The 21,131-nt window shown below is 43.0% G+C and overlaps 2 protein-coding genes across 7 annotated transcripts in view; one reads left to right on the top strand and one right to left on the bottom strand.

The window, feature by feature from the left end:
• Positions 1-13,051, top strand: part of JAZF1 (JAZF zinc finger 1) — a 311,176-nt gene extending 298,125 nt beyond the window's left edge. For all 5 annotated transcript variants that reach the window (XM_019639904.1, XM_019639900.1, XM_019639901.1 and 2 more), the window contains exons 4-5: positions 3,509-3,678; positions 10,665-13,051. In XM_019639904.1, coding sequence (XP_019495449.1) covers positions 3,509-3,678; positions 10,665-10,841 — 347 coding nt within the window. In that variant the 3' untranslated portion in view covers positions 10,842-13,051. The remainder of the gene's footprint in view (positions 1-3,508; positions 3,679-10,664) is intronic.
• Positions 13,052-13,197: 146 nt separating this feature from the next.
• The window catches only part of TAX1BP1 (Tax1 binding protein 1), a 64,177-nt gene continuing 56,243 nt past the window's right edge, over positions 13,198-21,131 (bottom strand). For both annotated transcript variants that reach the window (XM_019639898.1, XM_019639897.1), the window contains exons 17-18: positions 15,939-16,021; positions 13,198-15,365 (exon numbers count right to left, since the gene is read on the bottom strand). In XM_019639898.1, coding sequence (XP_019495443.1) covers positions 15,164-15,365; positions 15,939-16,021 — 285 coding nt within the window. In that variant the 3' untranslated portion in view covers positions 13,198-15,163. The remainder of the gene's footprint in view (positions 15,366-15,938; positions 16,022-21,131) is intronic.

Genomic DNA, 21,131 nt, shown 5'->3' with positions numbered 1-21,131 from the left:
CTAGGATTTCATTCCTTCTGGAGTCAGCTTTGAGATGGCAGAGGACGCGGACGTGGAGAAACAGGATGGGGTTATTTTTCTCCTTGGAAAGACAGGAGGAAATTACTAAAGCAAAGGAGACAGGGTTACCCCGGTTGCTTTGGGTAACTAAACCTGTAACTTTAGCTTCCGGTTAGCTCTTCCTAGAGTTCAAAGATGTTAGAAAACAGGCTAAGAGCAGTTGGGGTTTTTGGCCTCGGGTGTTTTCTGCAGGACACTGGGCCCTGCCGGCAGGTTTTCCAGACGGGAGCTCCAGGTGGACGCTAGCATCCGCGCAATTGGCGTTTATACAACTGCGGCCTCTACCTGCAGCTGGCCCTCTGGCAGGAGACAAACAGGACTACCTCACAGCTGTTGACAGTTCTGTTTGATGACTGGGTAGCATTTGGGGTACAGTGGATCCCCCCATACACTCCTCTGTTTTAAGAAAAACGGGTATCCTCAAGAGGAGCAACAGAAGAGTGGATGAAATAAACTGCTCATGTGACATCTTGCTTGTTTATTTACCAAATGCTCCTTTAATGCTTACCGTATGCCAGGCATTGTTCTTTAAAAACAGGAACTCAATTACTCTTCACAACAACCTGAAGAGGTGGTAGTTTTATCAGCCCGTTTTACAGATGAGCCTAAAGCTCAGAGAGGCGGTGTCACTTGCCCGGGTCACACAGCCTGTCAGTGGCGGTGCCAGGGCTCACGTAGCACTGCCTGTGCTCCCAGCCTGGTCCCCATGGCCTCAGTGTGGAAGGAGGTGCTTAGATCTGCCTGCACTGCAGAGTCCACAGCCAACACGGCGCCTGTTTCGATATGAAGTCGCTCTTGCAATTTTTCTAGTGGAGATTCCCAAACATCTCGGAGTTATTTTTTGTTTGGTTTCACAACAGGCCTTTCTAAAAATATTATTTTATATGTACTCTGTATATGTAATATTACAAAAACGATCTTCCATATTTTAAGCACTTGCTTTATGCAGCAGGTCCTCCTGGGCCAGGTGTCCTTATAGACATTCATTCTAATCCATAAATTAAACGGTAAGGAAGAGCTATGCACCCATTTCACAGAAGAGAAAGTAGGGGTCAAGGAGCTATCACTCAGCGAATCAGAGCCAAGACATTAATCCACCTGTGCACTGCTCTTCTTTGGTCTATGACGCAATTAGGTATAAACAGGTCCTTCTTGATCCCCATGCAAAGGAAACAGTTTCACGGAGCACCCTAAGGCCCGTGGGCTGTACTGATGACTGGGATGCATGTGTGGCCCGCTTAGCCCAGGATGGAGCCAATTTGGGCCTGTTGTCCCAGCACTGGCTTTCACTCGCAAAGGTGTCCTGGCGTGACGATCGGTTGTGTGGTCACCCTCCCTGCCCCACTCTGGGCTGGATGCCACATGGTTTCCAGGCGACCATGCCCACAGCGTCCACCCCTCAGGGTCTGGCCCCTTTGCATCGAGTGCAGTTTTGAAGTTTCCTTTTCTGCCGGGTTTCATTAAGCCCCTAGTTGGGCTGCAGCTCCCCTAAGTTGTAAAAGTTGCATGGTTCTTGGTGTTCAGGTTAACAAATTAGCCCAATAAGATGGATAAATTAGTCATTCTGACCTTCCGAAGTCCTAATAGAGGAGCTTTGCGAAATAACATTTATAGTTGTCTAACAAGCCACTGTAAGGACACCAGCGTGTGGCATTTAAGAGTAAAATATCCTCAACAGTGCCCCACTTAAAAGCTCACAGACTCAGAGACGGGGTGGAGCAGACCCGTGCGCAGTCTTGTACAAGCGTTCCCAAGGTGGGTCTCGTTTCTGGGGGGCCACAGCCACGGACAGCGGGGCTTCCTAAAGCCCACGTTTTACTCCAAAGCCTCATTTTTGCCAAATTGCTGTTTCTGCATCACCTGACGGTTTCTAAACAGGCTTCAAAACAGACGGCTTTGAGTTCCACCTGAGTGGTAGATGGTAAAGAACCAAAGTCAAGGAAGTTGAGAGGGGCCCCCTCAGAAAGCTGCTGGCGTTGGAGGCTAGTGAGCAGCGTGGGAAAACGTGACCTCCCATATCGCTAATTGAAAAGGCAGAAGCTCTTGATCCCCATAGGGCTCTGTTTCCTCACTTTCCGGAAAGTGACAGCCATCCCCACCTCACAGGGTCACCAGATTAAATGAGATAATGCGTCTAACGTGCCTGAAACGTAAGAGCCACTCAGTCCACTTGAGGTCCCTTCCTTCCTTCCTGGATCCTTTTAAGTGTTAGCCTCAGACGCTGGCGTCCTTGCTCCTGGCTCTTCAAACAATCTTATTAATGCCTATTAAAACGAAACCCAATAAAAGTGCCAATATTTGGTGTTGAAATAATTGATGTAGCAGAGTGAGCCCGTGGAGCACCCAGGCAGGCCCCTGGTGCAATTTAGCCTCACACCTGGGGGATGAATTTCACAGCTGTAATTGCTGCCATATAATTCTTATTAATGTTGTGCTATAATTCCTATTTATTCCACCGGGCTTGTAAATGCATTAGGACTTGTCAACATATTATTTTACACTGTTTATGATCTGTAGAATTATGTCCTTCAGGGTTGTATTGTGCAAAAAGCTCAAAATAAGTGGCTTTGGACCTCATTTAAAAAGAGCCGAAGGGGGCTGCTGGTTGAAGTGGTTCTCCATCCCCGCCACCCGGAGCAGAAGTCAGTGACGTAGATTTTAAATTTAATTCTGAACAGAGCTCTTAACCTCCGCAACACAGGGAATCCCACTGCTTCTGCCTGGGCTGTCTGACTGCGTGTGTCAGCCCTGCGTCCCTCCCGGGGCACAGTTCCCTGGGGACAGGTGCGAGAGGAAATTGTTTGGTCTCCAAGAGCGAGACCTGCGTTCTGACACTGACAGTTTGCCCTCAGAGCCCCGGGCATCTCTGTCCCCCCTGCTCCCTAGCTTGGGGTAACCCCCCTTTACTTACAAATTTCCTCTTGGTCCTCCCAACTCAACCTATAAAGATCTGAAATTAATTCTCACCAAAGTGTAGGTACCTAATAAGTGTAAAATAGAACCCCCCTCTCCCTCTTGCATTGACTAGGCCAATAAAGCATAAAACTAAGGGGACAGAATTCTACCTGTTGGGACGTCAGGCGTAGCGTGCGTGCGTGCGTGCGTGCGTACGTACGTTCGTTGGGGCTGGAGGTGTCTGTGGCCATTGGTTCTTTTCGGTTTTGGCCTCGGAGCCTTCCCGGCACCTTTGCAATCGCAGGCTGACCTGCCCCAGCTAATTCGTAGCCATGCATTGTGGGAAGCCGTGAACGTGGCCTCTCAGGTGGGCATGCAGGTGTCTAACCCCCCAGGACTGCCCCAGAGGCTGGACACACTTGCAGTCCCTTCGTGCCTGGAATGCCCTCTCCCGGGGGGAAGGACCTGCCCGTCCCGTCACTGCGCCCCTCCTGCTCTGGGGGTGGCCAGAGTGACCCTGCTCCTGACACTGCTTCCCTCTGTGACCCCACAGGCAGTGAGTATGACGAGGAGGAGGTGGATTATGAAGAGTCGGACAGCGACGAGTCCTGGACCACAGAGAGCGCCATCAGCTCCGAAGCCATCCTCAGCTCCATGTGCATGAACGGAGGGGAGGAGAAGCCGTTTGCCTGCCCGGTTCCTGGATGCAAAAAGAGATACAAGGTAAAAAAGCACCGGCTCACTGGGCACAGCTGCACGGAAAGGGGGAGAAAGGGGGATTCCCGCCTCCGCTGCAGCCGCTTTTCCTCTGAGGCGCCGAGGGTTACCTGTCCCAGGTTACCTGTCCCGTGCAGAGCAGATGGCTGCGCGGGCCTCACGGAGACGCAGGCCTGCGGCCCGGGGGTCTGGGCGTTTGGTGGGGTCTGGTCTCGAGCTGCCCTGTGGGGAGCTGTAGGTCACGGGAGATTTTTTTGGTGGGAGGACCATACCTCTGATTGTCTTCATATTCATGCCATATCGGTCAGAGTATGAAATGTGTCACCTATTTATTGGCCAAACACCTTCCCCAGGTGGCTCACAGAACACCACTTTGAAGTCTGAAAGCTGAGTTCAGAGCCCTTTTGGAAGACGTTGTAGGGTATTTAGCTTCCAGCTGAGGACGTGCAGGCTCCCTCCAGCCTCCCAGCCCCCAGCAGCATGAAAGGAGGTCAGGAGTGACGGGGGCTTTGATATTTTTCTCAGCAAAGCTTCCTCGTCCTCTGTAGATGGCACAGAGTCTGAGGGCCTGGCTCTGGGTGTCATAGGAAGCTGGGGGCACTCAATTTCCTATTAAGAAAACTCAAAAGGACAAAACAATGAGAAAAACCCACAACAATCAAGTATGGGTCCAGGGGGCACTTTTGAAAAAAAAATGTGCAAACTTCCCCATGAGGTGTTAGCAGCTCTTTAAAACCCAAACTGAGGTAGATCAGAAACATACCTGGGGCATTTGATGATATGCTAATTTACTCACAGCTCAGCCGACTGACGGTTTTTTTTAAGGCTTGAAAAATGTGATAGCATAAGCACTTCTTATAGTGCTCTTTCTCAAATATGTGTCCCTGAACACTAACAAATAACCTATTTCAGTACTTTCTGTATCTGCTGCTGATATAACAGCATGACACACAAATGTATCACAAGGTGAGTGGCACAAGGTTTCGCCTCCTCTGTATGCTGTTAAAATTCTACCATGGCCAGTCCAGATGGGCTTTGTTTAAGCTAAAATGAAAACCCAGGGATGGAGAGGTGTGGTCCCATCAGGGCACCCCGATTCTGGTGGGAGCCCTCAGAATGCACACGTAGCCTGTGTTGTCAGGAGGCTGCCAGTGGGAACGCAGGAGAGAATGCCAGGCCCCAGGGGAGGGTGAGAAAGCTCATGTGCATTGCAGAATGAGGGTTTCCCTTCTTTTTATTTCAAAGTGGAGAAAGCTTGGCAGGGACCGCCATCACTGACCTGGCCCTGACCGCTCTCCGGGTGTTAGCTCTCTGCACGCTTCCCGTAGGCGGTTCCTCCCTGCGTTGCCACCTGTGTCTGAATACTGTTGAAGGGGTGTCTTGCATACCCGCTATGTTAAAAGAGGGAGCGCAGTGATGACGCAGACGGAGGCGGACCAAAAATAAGAGCTGGACGCCGCAGCCTTTATTCTGGCCGAAGATGGGGACACATCTGTCCTCCCCACTGTCCCCACCTCTAGCTTCTCTGCTTTCTTACATCCCTCCCCCTGGGGCATTTCTGTTTTCTTGTCATTCTTTTGCTTTTCTTTTTCTTGGGTTTCCAGCAATTTCCTCCAGCAGCTGCCTACGTCTGGGCTGATGGGGGCGTTTTCGAGTGCTTTCTCCGTCTGAGGCCAAGAGAAAAATTAAGTGAACTTGGGCGGCGGGGGGCTGCTTCAGTACCACTGACAGGTGACGTGGGTGGTGGCAGTGAGCCGTCCTGATTTCCATGAGGGACGCGTGCATTTCCTTTCCTGGCCAGAATGTGAAGTAATGATAAGAGGGGACAAGAACACACACAAAACTATTGTACTTCTAACCGATTGCTTGAGATGAATGTGGTCATGGTTGCCTTTTTCTGCTGGGAAGTTACGGCCGCAGGACAGCGGCGTCTCCAGTATAATTATTTCATCTTATTTGCAACATGGTTGTTGGGTTGGGTGTTGGAGAGAAGGGGTTTAGTGAGCTGGTGTGCTGTGCAATCAGGCAGAAATCACAAGCGCAGCTGCCTTGTTTATTCCCAGGCCCACTCCAGGCTTGGTTTTCTGCCCCGTCGGCAGGGGGTCTCCACCCAGGGAGTCTCCGGGGCCCTGACTGGAGATCGGCTGTCCTCACCACTTCCTTGGCATTTGCAGAACTAAAAGATGAGGTTTTCTCCCTTCCCAGACGCCATACTGAGCAGGACAAGGGAGAAGACGCAGGAGTAGAGCTGAGTCTCTGAGCTGTTGCCCACGGTAACCCCGAGGTTGTCCCCTCCTCCCCCCTTCAGTACCGCTCATTTGACTTCCCCTCATTTCTCAAGGCACAGCACAAATGCCACCTCCTCTGGGGAGCCCTCACCGCCTGCCAGACTGACTCCCCACTCCCGAAGTTCTGTCCTCTGACTTTTCCACACGCTCTATTCGTACCACTGGCAGAGCACTCACTGCCTCGTAACTTCAAGGCCGTACAGAGTATGGACCCCTCCTCAGCACCCAGCACAGATCTTGGGCACTGGAAATACTGAGGATAACGGGAGAGACACAAAAATGCACGGCCAAGAGGGCCGGTGGGCTCCCCACTGACCGCCAGAACGCACAGCACCAGCGTGACTCCTCCTGACTTCCTCCCAGTCACCTTCCGGGCCGGGGACATCTGACCCGTCCACTTCGGTGCTGCTCCCACTTTCCTTCTGACTTCGGGCAATAGAGAAAGGACGCCCGTCCCTTACACTTGGGAGTGGGTTTAAAGGATGGGTTGGCGCACTTTGAGGTTTTTCCCTTTGAAAAGTTTTACATCAGTGTCTGGGATTAACAGCATTTTGCTACTTTTAAGAAACGGAAGAGGCCAAACCCTCCCGGTGCAAACTTCCTCTGCTGCACTGAGAACGTTATTTCAGCAACACAGATCCTGGCCTCTGACAGCTACATGCGCTGCAGCACGAGTGCAGCGCAGGGTGTCCCCAAAAGGAGCACTTCTGCCATTCTCTCCCCCAGAGGATAGAAACGTCCCTGCCTCCCCCCAGGGCCCCATCAGAAGCCTTGGCAGGAGCGTCACTGGACAGCAGCTTGGCCGTAGATAAGCAGAACTTGAGCTCCGTGGTCCTCCTAGAAATTTATCTGAAGCACATCATCAGGGATGCAGAGGCTGATGTACAAGGATGTTCATCACATTATTTCAAGTCAGCACAAATGTGGGAAAGGCTAAATTTCTAACAGTGGGGGAACACAGGAGCCTTCTGCCATTAATCCTATTTTCAAAAAATTGGTAATATGAGATCCGATCTCGTATGATATGTATCTCATAGGAAAAATACTGAAATACCTCAGATGTTCAATAGTGGTTAGACCTGTTCTTCTTTGTGTCCTGTATTTTCTAAATGTCTACAATTACCTACAATGTACAGATTAATAATCAGGGACGAAGAGACCCAATTCTGGTCCAGTTCAGCCGGGACATTCCATGCACTGCCACATCAAGTCCAACGGGGAGTGGCCTGGATTTCAGCTCTGGGGCTGCCGCGGTGTCCCCACGCTGTGGCAAGTGCCTTCGCTTCTAACTCTAATACCACCACCACCAGCAGCAACCCCAGCTTGTGTTTTCGCTTTTCTTATCAAATCTCCAAATGACTTCATCCTCTCCTTCATGTAGAACATCAAGGCCCACAGGAAATTGAAAGTTATGGTTTTTATATCAAGGGCACATGTCACATATTGTACTTATTCAGGCCTGAATACCAACAGCGAAGATCAAATAGTTAAGGACGCGATGGTGCCAGCTTGGTGTCCACAGTGGACTTCTGAAAAGAGCCTCTCAGCTTACGTCCACAGACCGGCTCAGTTCCCTCATCAGGGCAGGCAGTTCCCGGCATGGACGTGAACCGACGCCAGCCTGCCCAGGTCCTGCCTTGCACCTCCTGCCCTGCGCCTGCCTTCACACGCGAGCCCCGTGCGGCCATTGTACTTCATCAGCACTGTTCTCCAGACTGAGAACTGTTCTCCAGTTCTTCCCAACTCCTCAGGTTTCCCAAAGACCACAGCTGGTTGTACCCAGGAATGCGCACCTAGCGCTGTTATTTCAGTGCATGGAATTGTGAAGGGAAACACGGACTCTGGAACCAGGCGTCCCTGGGTCCCCATTGCAGTCCTAGCCTTGAGCAGCTTCCTGATTCGGCAAGTGAGCATCTGTCAGTTTCATCTAAAACTTGAGTACCGAGTACCACAGTAGACATCAAGTCCGCAGCCGAAGAGGCTCAATGCTCGTTACCTTCCTTGCCCTACTGAAGCTTAATTCCCTTTCCTCTTTCCAAAGGCCAAAGGATTTAAGCATTCCACTGTCAAGTTGCCTGCCATTATTTATTTTGTTAATGTGTTTGAAAGACCAAACTCATCTTAGAATCTCTGAAATTAGCAACTTAAGTGAATCTCTTTCAGCCCCTCAAGTCTGAAAAAGGGCGAGTTCCCACTGCTATCTGCGAATGCATAGATGGGAAATCTTGAGTCTGATTACAGCTTTACTAACATTTGTGATAGGGTGTCCGATGACACGTGAAACTTTTAAATCACAGCATCAAAGGTAAAGAGATGGTATGGTAGGGGGTTTTTTTTAGGTTCTTTGGCCAACCCTGGAAAGGCTATATGTTTCCAAAAGTGTAACTGGTTTCCTAATTTTTCCAGAGGACTCAGGCTGATGCATGGACTGTTTTCCTCAGTCTCACAGCCAGACACACAACACAATGTCCACATTCAAGCTGGGATCGGAACATAGAACCTGCTGGAATCTGGGCTTGTCTTCCTGGTGAACCCTGGATCTGATTTCGTGTTGGCCTGGCTTCTCGTGGCTTTCGGTTTCTAATTTCAAACCTTCCCTCACCTAATTAGTTATAAAAGCTCAGGCCTGGATGGAGACTATGCCCTGGTCTTGTTGGAGTTGCTATGCCTTTTGGCTTCTTGGGCAGTTGAGGTTTGTTTCCTGTTTTCTGACAAGGTGTGAGTAGTACTGGGGCTCAGGGGTAGTTGGATTTTTAATGATCCATCTTGCAACAAGCCCCTGTGAGAACAAGTACATGAAATGTTTTGGTAACTCATCATCCACAGAAAGGGGCCCTACTAGGTGCTCAATGAACACGCTGAGCTAAGAAATGGAACATGAAGCAGGCAGATGCAAATTTCTGGCATTTGTGAGCCAGACTTTCTAGCATATTGTTACTATTACTTGGCAACTTGACAGCCTTTCTCTAATGGTCATAAAACTATTATTAACTCTCTTTCAAGTAGCTTAAAATAATTATCTTCCATGGTTGTGTGGGTTGCCTGGCTCCAGCTAGGCAATTCTCGCCTGGGTCTCTCGTGGTTGCAGCAAGAGGCCAGGTGGGACTGTGTATGCAGGTTGGCTGCCAGCCATGCCTGGGCCTCTGGGGGGCTGGCTGGGCTGGTCTGCCCATCTCATGGTATTCATGGTCTGCTTCTGCCATTATCACTGCCCTCTTTGTATCTCACCGCAGCTCTTCCTTCAAGACTAGTGAAGGGCTTCCTGGCCCTGCATGCAGGGCCTGATGCCGGAAGGACGAGGGCTGAGGGCGCCCAAGGCCACCAGCCAGGGGGGTGTTCAGGGCACAGGGTCTTCATGACTCGACTCACTGGACAACTTCCGGACTCCACACATGACCAACGGTCGCTATCTGGCACCCCTGGGTTCAACAAAGTCAAGCTGGACTCTACCATTGGACTTCTTTTAAAATATTAATGTGCGCTGTGACTAAGAGGGAAAGGTACAATAAGCAGTAAACACACTGCTGAATGGCAACTCACACTTTCTTCCAGAATAGTGAAGCATGTGCTAACAAATTCATTTCACTCACAAATATCAGGCCCTGTGCTAGACGCCCACAGCACAGCGGCAGAGCCCCACCCCATTCTCTGGGAGCTCACGAAGGGCATCTTAAGAGTAGAAGACAGCTGTGTTCGCCTCCTTCAGAGGGCAGGGGCCTGGGCCTGGTGGGACTACATCCAGGTAACACTTTAGGGAACAGCCCCCCCCCCCGCCTGCCCCCCCCTCGGTGAGCTGTGCTCAGCGTCATGGCTCAAACATGTTCTCTGTTCCCTCTCCCTAATCTGGCAAGAGCTGACTTGGAAATTTCCCAGGATCTATGCTCTACTATCACCTTTGCCATTTATTCTTACTTATACCTCACTAACTGGGATAAGCAATAGTAATTGTTAAAATCTGTAAAGTGATTCTAGGCATGGAGTCTTACACAGAATACAGTAAGCTAGCAAAACCCATTAAAGGAACTCCAGGAAGCATTTTGATATTTTATGTTATCATTTAAGATGGGTGCGCCAGTATGAAGTCTGGAACTGTCCTGTTGCTGCGACTTCCACACTCTGAAGATTTTTAAAGTTCTCTGTAGGTTTGGAATGCAGCACATAAAAGCAGGGCCTAGTCTTCATGAGTACTTACTTGTGGGTAGGTATTGTCTCTGGGAGCTGACTTAATGCAGAGTACGAAGCGGACAAAAATTCTAGGTAAGGTAGGGATTAGCATCAGTTGTCAATTTATATGCATCTTACCCTCTATTGCTCTAACCTGTATTTTATTTGAAAGTTGGGGTTAAGATGGAGTGTGTGGGGGCATCCTGAGGTTTTTGTGTTTTTATATAACTGCCCATCTTTAACATTCTTCACAGTGGAAAAAGGATTCAGAGGAAGACCCAGACTGAGGGAACTGTGCTTCCGCAGTCTTGAGTCTGAAAACACACTTTACATAAAATCTGATGTCAGTCCTTTCATTTTCAGATTGAGGCATATTTGGAATTGCCTTGTTAGCTATGTGTATGACCCCGTCTGCACAGCCTGCTCTGTAAACAGCCGCCATCCAGGAGATGGCTGACTGCTGTCCAGATGCACACCAAGTTTTCCCCAGTCTGACAGTGTGACTCCATCTAATATGTGGTATTTTTATCTCCTCCACAGAATGTGAATGGCATCAAGTACCACGCTAAGAATGGTCATAGAACACAGATTCGTGTCCGCAAACCATTCAAATGTCGCTGTGGTAAGAGTTACAAGACAGCTCAGGGCCTGCGGCATCACACAATCAATTTCCATCCCCCGGTGTCAGCTGAGATTATCAGGAAGATGCAGCAATAACATGCTGGTCCTAACTGTGCCAAGAAATCCTCACCAGCAGTTGCTGATTTTGAAAACAGCCACCTTTTTTCAGGGGAAGCATTCAGCAACCCTTTAAAGAATTAAATGCATGCTTTAAATTTTTTCTGTAATTTTGGAATGATGTATCTTTGTAGAGTTAATGATTTTGTACATTTGCACATGTAATCATCATACCCATTTTCATTACTTTGATATAAGGTGCTAAACAAAAAAGCTCTAGGTTCTTCAGCACATTTCCCCCAAAACAAAAGATGACTGAGGGCATGTTGCGTATCGTTTCGTTGTTCCGCAGTGATAGCAACTGGGGGGGAGGAGGGGCTGGCACTGAGGTTTTCTTTTCCCCAAGATTGTAATGTGATTGAAGTTGTTTTTCAACACATCGACTCACTATGTTCAAAACCAAAATAATACCTTCATTATCAAACTGGTTACCATGCCTTACATAATGGAGTTAGTATTTGTGAGTAGAAAGACTTTAGGTCATGGAAATATAAATTAAGAAAGAATGTTTAACATAATATGCTAAAATATTTTCATATTTAAATAACATACATAAAAGGTGTGCTTTCTGTTTTATATTATCTTGCAAGTCCTTTGGCCCTTTAAAAAGCTGAAACTCTTGCCATCTAACTTACCAATTATTTTAGTGTTACCAATGGCATTTTTGTACGAAATAGTCTGTTCAGTTCACTCTTTAACAAGCATCCACGAGTGCCTGCTGGGTACAAGGGGATTGACTTATGCCTAACAATATTTGCAGACCAAGATACCAGTTTAGTGAACAACTTATCCTTGAAATCTGTTAGGAAACACTTTGAAATACTTACGTACAAATTTTTGTGTGTGAAATTTAGTTCTATCTTCATCTTTAGGTGAAGTTTTAAAGCACTTTGTAGTTCTCTATTGCCAACAGATTTACTGTTTTATGTGTTGCCAATTCTTACAACCACTGCCCTAACAAACCTGTGGGTTGAAAATAAGAATTAAAATTCCACGCACAGTTCAGAGAAACATTTTTGTTAAAGCCCCTATTGCCTCTTCTTCATGCTCATTGTGTTTTTCAAGTTTTTTTTAAAGGCCCTTTTCCTATCACATTGTAGACGTATGTATTCCCATTGGAAATGTCTGTTTAGCTTTATAAAACAATTTGCTGAAATATGAAATTGAGCCTTATTGACAATTAAGTGCTTTCTTGCAACAGGTGGTCAAAGAAAGAATGACGAATATATGATCCCTTAGAATAACCTACGTCTGGACCATTCCTGAAGTTTTTCTCACCAACAATACCATCATGCCTTGAGTGTTCTTTTCTCCCAAGTGCTATTCCTTAATCATAAGAGTTTACCAGTTGCCTAATTATGCAATAAAAATTGCTTTGAGATGGCCAACTGCTCACAAAATTGGTGAAAAGCAAACTCGCACGGCTTGTAACTTTCTTCCCATATCCCCATTTGATGCAAGTCTTACAGCTGGAAAGCAGGTGGCCCTCCTCGATTTTTCAGACACTTTGAAAGAAAGACAATTCTGTTAACCAAATGGGTAAGCTTCTATATTCTTAAGTTGTGAACCCCTCATAATGAGGAGTTTTTAAGTATTTATAAAGACACTGCCCTCTAAAAATGTCCTCAGCTCTCTTAAGAGTGGTCTTGGTCCTGAATATACAGTGTTATCTTGTGTGTTTAAAAGGGTGATCCAGACATGAGAAGCAGCTAGTCAGTGCATAAGGCCCTACTTGGCTACTTCGTATCTACCTATAATTGACCAAAACGTTTTTAGGCCAGCAATTATTTAGCTTCGCTCCTTCTAGTGCAAGAAACTGCAGGCTGGATCAGTAGTTCAACAGCTAAACAGTCATAAAATAGGCATTGTGCATGTTAACATTTCTTTCAACTACAAAACAAATTCCAATTTCTATTTGCTTATTCATTGTGACAGTATTACTAAACCGGTAAGGATGGGAATATTTTGTTATACCGTGTATAGTGAATGTATTGTACTGTGTCTGTGAAAACTGTGCTTTAAATTATATTTTCATATGTTTTGTTGGGGACAGAGGACATTAAGTTTGAAAGCAACAGAGGTTTTAGAACTGAAGGCAACTTAATGAATCCAAATTCCTGTCAAGAAAAGCTGCTTATAAATGTAAATGAAATCACATTTAAAATAAACTGTCTCTGACCCAAAATAAAGATGGCTCTTTATTTTCATTAGCATTCATTATGAAAAGCCAGTATCACATTTACCATAGGAACTGATATATCCACACAGTGCCTTGGTCTACCTTGGGCTGCGCCCCCCGCCCCCCCAGCCCCTGCATTTTTTTTTTTTTGCAGAATTCAGCTGACACATGAAAACAATATTTATTTTTTTGCTTAGATTAGAATGCACTGCTTTTCAATCCTTAATAATTTTTGCCTAACAACAGGACATCAAAATATGGGAGGCAAAGTGATAGAACTGTGAGGAGAAATAAATCCACTACTTTACTTGGAGCTGTCAGCACCCTCTATCAGTAACGTACGGATACAGCAGTTAGAGAATCACTAATCTGCATCCAACAACAGCAAATACATAATGTGTGAGCTCACACAGAACACCCACTTCCTAAGAATAAAAATCATACAAAGCATGTTCTCAACGGGATTAAACCTATTTTAAAATCATTACAAAAAGATAACTGAAAAACACCAAAATACTTAAGATTAAAGAAAAATAATTATAAGCTTGGGGCCAAAAACTATTTAGACCAGTAAGGTGAACAATTATTTCACTGGTAGTAGTGGACTATAATATTCGAAGGTTTTTCAGAGAGCATGGTCCATAATTATTAATGCAACAAAAACGCTCCTGTCACTGTATGTATTTTACTTGAATACATTCTGCTTACTAGAAAACTCAAACATGGCGTCTTCAACACTACTGCCCCAGGCCTGCCACGTCCTAACATCTGGCATCTGACGGCCTGACTCAGAAACCTTCTTAAAGGATTCCAACAATATACAAGTTGTGCTCCAAGAAAAAAATACAAGCAACATGATGTATAATGCAGTACATATACAGCACCCAAAATGCCACCAAGCTGAGTATTAGCTTAACATCTTAAATAGCTATTGAGTTGTCGGAAAAGTCATGACACATTTTTGCAATGAAACTGAAAAAATACGTCATGACTTTTCCGACAACCCAATAATTTGCTTATTAGGACAAGATTAAATATTTTCATAACTACAAAAGCAGCAGAACCAAAAAGTCAGAACTTTAAATTCTTAACATTCATATTATAAAACAAAGGAATACAGTTCAGATGAAAGGCACAAATAAAAAAAACATTCAAGATGCTAGACTTAATGAAAAACTATCGCAAATAAATTTGACAATGGAATTACCTCCAAAAATGTGCCCTTTAATGTTAATGAGAATACTATACAAAGCAGAGACATAACTTAAAACACATTAATTTTGGTTTATGTATTACATTTTTAATCACTAACAATGGTATTTCAGTTATACTCTCATCAGGAAAATGTGAAAAAGATACAGATACACTTTCTGTGACTTTATGCCACAAATACCACTGTTGAGATCATTTAATATAAAATGATTGTACACACATATCTTCTTCCATTTTCCCATTAGAAATACAACTTTAAGATGGCTTAAATTTAGTAATTCAAGTTACTCTAAAATTCTTTAGTCATAAGATTAGCAAAATATGACTTCCATGAATTCCTAAAGCAAACATTTCAAATGAAAAAGGGTATTTGCTATACTGCAAACATGTGATCTCATTCTACGTACACCTCCATTTCTAAAGAGGGTTAAACACAATCATCTAATGGGCTAAATTATGCAAGTTTCTGTATTCAAAGATTTACTTTGCAAGACTATTATGATAAATTCTTTTTGTTACATAGTATCTAGTAGTCATGCTCAATCAACAAGGTCAACAGAAACTTGTAAATAGTCTAAATAGCACATTATACATACATGTTTTCAGTGCAGTAACATTAACGTAATCCTTGTTTCCTTTAGTCATATAATTTTGCAAACTAGGGAATAAATAAAGATACAAATAATCAAGAACTTCTTTTCTTAAGCAGGTAAGATTAAAAGAGGTTAAAACTGTATTTATAGATAAGCCAAAAGTTGACCCTGACCCTAGTAACACCAAACTCAGAGTAGCTCTCAGTCAGAAAATGCAGTCACAGGCGCACAAAAGTGATTCCCTGTGGCCTCCTCAGTGGTCTGAGATGATTTTGTTAAGCTCGTAACCTGGATTATTAACTCACAGTAAAAAGTAACTAGTCAAAATTTAAAACATTCTGGTCAAAATGGGTGTGCACGTGCCTTTCAAACCCCTGCTGGTCGTAGTCAGGTGGGAACTGCTCGCTGCACACTGGGCACACCTTCCAGTGACTTTCAACGTGCTCTTCAAATTTGATTTGATCATAGTTGGGAGGGAACATTAATTCACAGAGGGGACATTTCTTGTGAACATCAAAGCTTGAAGAAATAGGAAAATGAAACAATTCACATTTCTAATAAACTTCTAACAGTATTCTTCAAGATATGACAAGGCTACATATATCTAGTTAAGCTGACAGTCACACTACACAACTTACCTTGAAAGTCTTCAGTTACTCCAGAAACCTTTTCCTGCTTCTAAATGCTTGCTAGTGACAACTGTGTGAACCATTTATAAAAGCCTCTAAATTAGATTGGCAAAGAAAAATCTTTTCTTCATGAAAATCCTCAAAATTCAATAACATTATGTGGAATGAGGCTTAGTGACAAGAATTCATTTTTTAACAAAATGCCTCTTGAAAATCTATAAAAATTCATACAATTTCTAATGTCCCCAGTATTCACTTGGTTTAACACCAGTGTTCTCAAGGGCGCCATGTACTGCACTCGCTGGAGGGCACGTTCAAGCGCTCTGCTGGGCCTACACCAAGAGCTTCGGGTTCAAAGGTACGGGAGGACCCTGATCATATGTGCTTCTAACAAGTTTCCAGGGAGCAAACTTGGAGAATCACTGGTCTATCTAATCCAAATTCTACACAAGAAAGAAATTACCTGGAATCAAAGCAAAAGCCTGCTCCATGCCCATGTACATGCTGACTGGCAGGATCTGGAGCAGCGGACACATTCTCATCTTCCTGGCAAAAAATAATTTTACAACTTTTGAGAAAAGTGAAACCAAACATAAGTTCCTTAATTAACTCAAGCACAGTATAAAGAAAATAAGATTACACTTCTAAAATGTTCACTTTTATTACCATTTAATTATATCTTCACAAAGAGAAATTTTTATAGTATTTCGCTATGGATTAAGTCTTGCCTTCTTGAAATAAAAAGCAGTATTTAATGGAATGGAGAGTGTACCACACCTGTATGTGTGAATGAAGTAGAGATCAGTACACTTTTTTGAGCTGACAGGTAGGTAACTTTTTATTCCATAAAAATTTTAACACTACATTATCTTTCCTATTATTCCTATTATTCTGACTATTAATTTGTAAGACCATCTTTTTGACAACATGATATGAAAATTCGTTAAATATATGAGTTTGCACGTGTATGTGCTCAGGCACACGCACACACAGGCAAATACAACTGGAAAACCATGTTCAAACAAAGCAATGCACCAAACTACAGGCCTCAAAGCCCTGTTGTGAAAGAATAATATTTAAAATTAAGTATTGGATTAATAGATTGTCAATGAAGACGCCTAAAAATGGGTAAATCTGGGTGAATCTGAAAGAAAACACTGGTGTGAATTTCCATGCCTGCATCCTGTGGTCTACTTTTTAGGGAGCTGTCCATGCTGCATCAACAGCCAGAGACGCACTTCACGTCAAAAACAGCCACATCACAGCCAGTGCCCATCTGCTGTCTTCTCTGAGCAGCTCTATTAGCTGCTCTCCTTCCAGTCATGAACTAACAGCGCATAACCAGGCAGAGGTGGCACTAATGCAAGTCCTTATGTTGCTGGGGGGCCATGCTTATCCCAGGGCTGCTATCAGAGGGCTAAGGAGTCAAAGCCTGTGCCAAGCGTATGTGGTAGGAAATTCAATGTGAACCAACAAAAGACAAACTGAGTTATCTTTGGGGGAGAAGGGAGGTGTACTTGGCCATTTTCTGATAATTATCCCCTCCTGAATGGTCTAAGAAGGGGTAAGAGGCTTCTCCCCCACCCCGTTCATCACAGGATGAACTTTTGTTTGCATTTATGATTCTCTTAGGATATAACTGGGCAAAGAAAAACAGGACAGATAACTGAACGAAGAATTGGGGAAAATAAGACAAGTACTTTATACACTTCAAAAGTTAAGTCTTCGAGTACCTAAAATACAGAGCTTTGAAATCTGTAGGTACAAAGAGGGAGAATGATACAGTCGAATGTGCTAAACTTAACTGTAGGACAGACAGTAACAATATCTGAAACATCAAATCTGCTTAAACAACCACATATCAAACAGAAACAAAATTTTCTCATTTTTCTTTGAAGAAAAACATCTTCGAAATTTTGAAATGCTATTTAATAATGGGAAAAGATAAAAAGGAAAGGTCTTGATAATCCTACTTTTCAAAATTCTTGGTATTTATAATAAAACAGAACTTTCTAGGGGCGAAAATTTAATGGAACCAAAAATCTTACAACCTCCTTTCCCGTTTTTTATAACAGCTACTACCTTACACCGATTTACTGCTTTCATGAATCAGCTAACAAGAGTTTGCTGCTAGCTAAGTCAGACCAACCTATCAAACATGTTAACCCTGCTCGTAAAATATCGGGGGGAGGGAAGCAATTTATACTTAGTCCTAAGTGATATAATTTGGTAATGATGACCCTATTATGCTACCATCTATTACCTAATAAAACAGGGGAGAAACTCAAGAGTAGAATTCTGGATATTATGAAACATAACGAGTTCCCATGAAATAAGAAATCACCCACTCAGAGAATATTTCAAAACCAGAAAGTATGTGGTCAGTTCTATGAATAGCCAATTCATATAGTAAAGTCTGTCGTGATCTTAACATGCAAAATGACTAGTCAATTATCACTCACAAATACTACATTTATTCTACTTTACTCATCAATTAGTTTCCAAAACCATACGAGATTAAATATAAGTAATTAGGTGGGAAGTGAAGCTATTAAGGTAGGCCCACTGCCAGCAACAAAAAATGGCTACTGGTAAAAAGAGAAAAGCAGAAAGAACTCAGAACATCTGATATTTCAGCATTGGATCACGCAGCTTTACTTTATATCTTAAAAGAACATGACTAGATCTTTAATGTTGAATTTTAAATGTATAAAAACTTGAGCCACCAAGATTATGTTAGGTATTCTTTAAGAAGGCAGAGAATCATGTTAGGAAGATTTCTACCCAAAATTACTAAAATAATCAAGTTTTAGAACTGAAAGTTGTCAACCCAAAGAAATTCTGAACAGCAGTTTTTAAGAGTATCAGTACCTAGTATTTTAGTTCAACTGCTAAAATAATCCTGTAAGCAAATTTTACTGGGAATACCATGCTGAAATCTATTTATGAACAATTCCAAATAATTAAATCTTCCTTCATTTTTAATAGTATAAAATCTGTATAAAAGTCTAAACCACCTTACATTGTTCATCTACCTTTAGACCCATCAGCACAAAACTATTTCTATTACAAACTGGTTTATAAGCAAAGGAAACAAGCTAAGATAAACTGCTCTATTTGAAATTCAAAAACTTCTCATTAGATGCCCAACTCAAAATCTAGTCTATAAAAAAATTCCTGGGGCCGGCCGAGTGGCGCGTTGGTTAAGAGCTGGCTTTGGACACCAGAGGGCCCCGGTTCGGATCCCACATATGAGGGCCAGTGACACTGCCCTCCACAGCTAAGATGCTGAACAACAGCTCAACCTGGAGCTGGGCTGCCATGAGTCGCCGGCGACGGCGTACTCCCAAACTGTGTTGTGAAGAACCTTTGCTAGCAATTACTAATTTAAATATTTAGCCATCATTCAGGGGTTAGCAATGAATATCAAGGAAGAAAGGTCTACCACTTAATAAAACTTTTGCTAAAGTTGATAATTATTACTTTAATTGAAGAGCATTCTTTAGGTAACTAACATATTTGCCAAGGCCAATGTCAACACATAAGAGAAAGAGAGTACCAATGACTCTGGGTAACTTTTATATAAAACTAGAGAATTAATATTTATCTTTAGCCCTCATAAGTTGGTAGTGTTAGTCAACATTCCACTTTTCTGAGATGCTGCTGTTTAGGCTCTGCCAAACATCCATTTCTAGTAATATATCATGTCAGTGAAGGAATATCATTGAACTATATGTAACTTAAAGGTATCAGAAATCAGAAATACTTTTTCAACATCTCTTACTTTTCAAATGTTAATTTTATTCATATTCAAAAATTAACTCAAAATGGACCGAAGACCTAAATGTACGAGCTATTATAGAACTATAAAAGCCTTAGAAGAAAATAAGGGACAAATCTTCCTAAACCTTGGGTCAGGCAGTGGTTTCCATGATATGACAACAGAACTACAAACAAAAAAAGGAACAAATTTGACATCAAAATGAAAAGCTTTTGTGCTGCAAAAGATATCACCAAACAAGTGAAAAGGCAACCCACAAAATGGGAGAAAATATTTGCAACTCATAAAGTACTCGCCACTTTTCTACGGTTTCAGTTATCCGCGGTCAACCAGTCTGAAAATATTAAACGAAAAATTCCAGAAATAAAACGTAAGTTTTAAATTGCATGCCATTCTGAGTAGCAGGATAAATCCTCACCCCACCCCCACCCAAGTCATCCCTTTGCCCAATATACCCAGGCTGTATACACTGCCTGCCCATTAGTCACTTAGTAGCCGTCTTATTAGGTTGACTGTGCTTAGGTTCAGGTAACCCTTATTTACTTAATGCCACATTCACGTAACTTTTATTACAGTATATTGTTGTAACTGTTCTACTTATTAGTTATTGTTAATCTTACTGTGCCTAATTTGTGAATTAAACTTGATGACAGGTATGTGTGTACAGGAAAAAACATGGTATATACATATAGGGCTCAGGACTATCCAAATGCTCAGGCATCCATTGGGGATATTGAAACATATCCCCCTTGCCTGGGAGGTGGGGGGGGACTACTGTATCTGATAAGAGACAAATAATCCAAGTTTAAGATGGCCAAATGGCTTGAATAGACATTTCTCCAAAGATAATATACAAACGGCCAACTAGCACATTCCAGATGCTCAACATTATTAGCCATCAAAGGCAAATCAAAACCACAAGGATATGCCACTTCACACCCATTAGGATGGGCTATAATCAAAACAACAGGCACATGTGGGCAAGGATGTGGAGAGATTGGAACCCTTATACACTGCTGAGAGTTAAGTAAAATTGTGCAGCCACTGTGGAAAGCAGACAGTTTTTCAAAAGGTTAAACACAAGAGTTACCATATGACTCAGCAATTCAACTCCTAGGTATATATCCCAAAGAAGTGAAAAAGGTATTCAAACAAAAACTTGTGCACAAGTTCACAGCTGTACCATTTATTCACAATAACCAAAAGGTAGAACACAACCCAAATGTCAACCAACAGATGACAGGATAAACAAAATGTGGTATATTCATATAATGAATGTTATTCAACATTCAAAAGGAATAAAGTACTCTTCATGCTAAACGTCTCTCTTCATGCTAAACGTCTATATGTGCTAAAACATGGATGACTCTTGAAAACATTATGTGCTAAATAAAAGAAGCCAGTCACAAAAGACCACCTATTATATGATTTCATTTATGTGAATGTCCAGAATAGGCAAATAGATAGGGTCAGAAAGTATATTAAAAGTTCCCTGGGGCTGGGGGAATAGAGGAGGAGAAAGTGGCTGCTAAGGGTACAGGGTTTCTTTTTGTGGTGAGGAAAATGTTCTAAAATTGATAGTTGTACAACTCTGTGACTATACCAAAAAACCAATGAATTGTATACTTTAAATGGTGAATTGTAGGGTATGTGAATTGTATCTCAATAAAGCTATTACCAAAAGTTACTTTTCTAAGATGACCTGAACATAAATAGTTTATTAGGCACAAAATAGAAATAATTAAATGCATTTCTTTAACTAAAATCATTAAATCACAAATATTTAAACAGCCCCTGTTTTATGAAAGGCATTGTACTAAATATATGGTATAGAAAAGGCAAAATTCAGCATTAAGAAATACCAACCAGGGACAC

The sequence above is a fragment of the Hipposideros armiger genome, unplaced genomic scaffold (genome assembly GCF_001890085.2).
Source record: "Hipposideros armiger isolate ML-2016 unplaced genomic scaffold, ASM189008v1 scaffold_47, whole genome shotgun sequence".
NCBI lineage: Eukaryota > Metazoa > Chordata > Mammalia > Chiroptera > Hipposideridae > Hipposideros > Hipposideros armiger.
The sequence above is the reverse complement of the archived record's forward strand: the minus strand, read 5'-3'. Positions and strand labels throughout refer to the sequence as shown.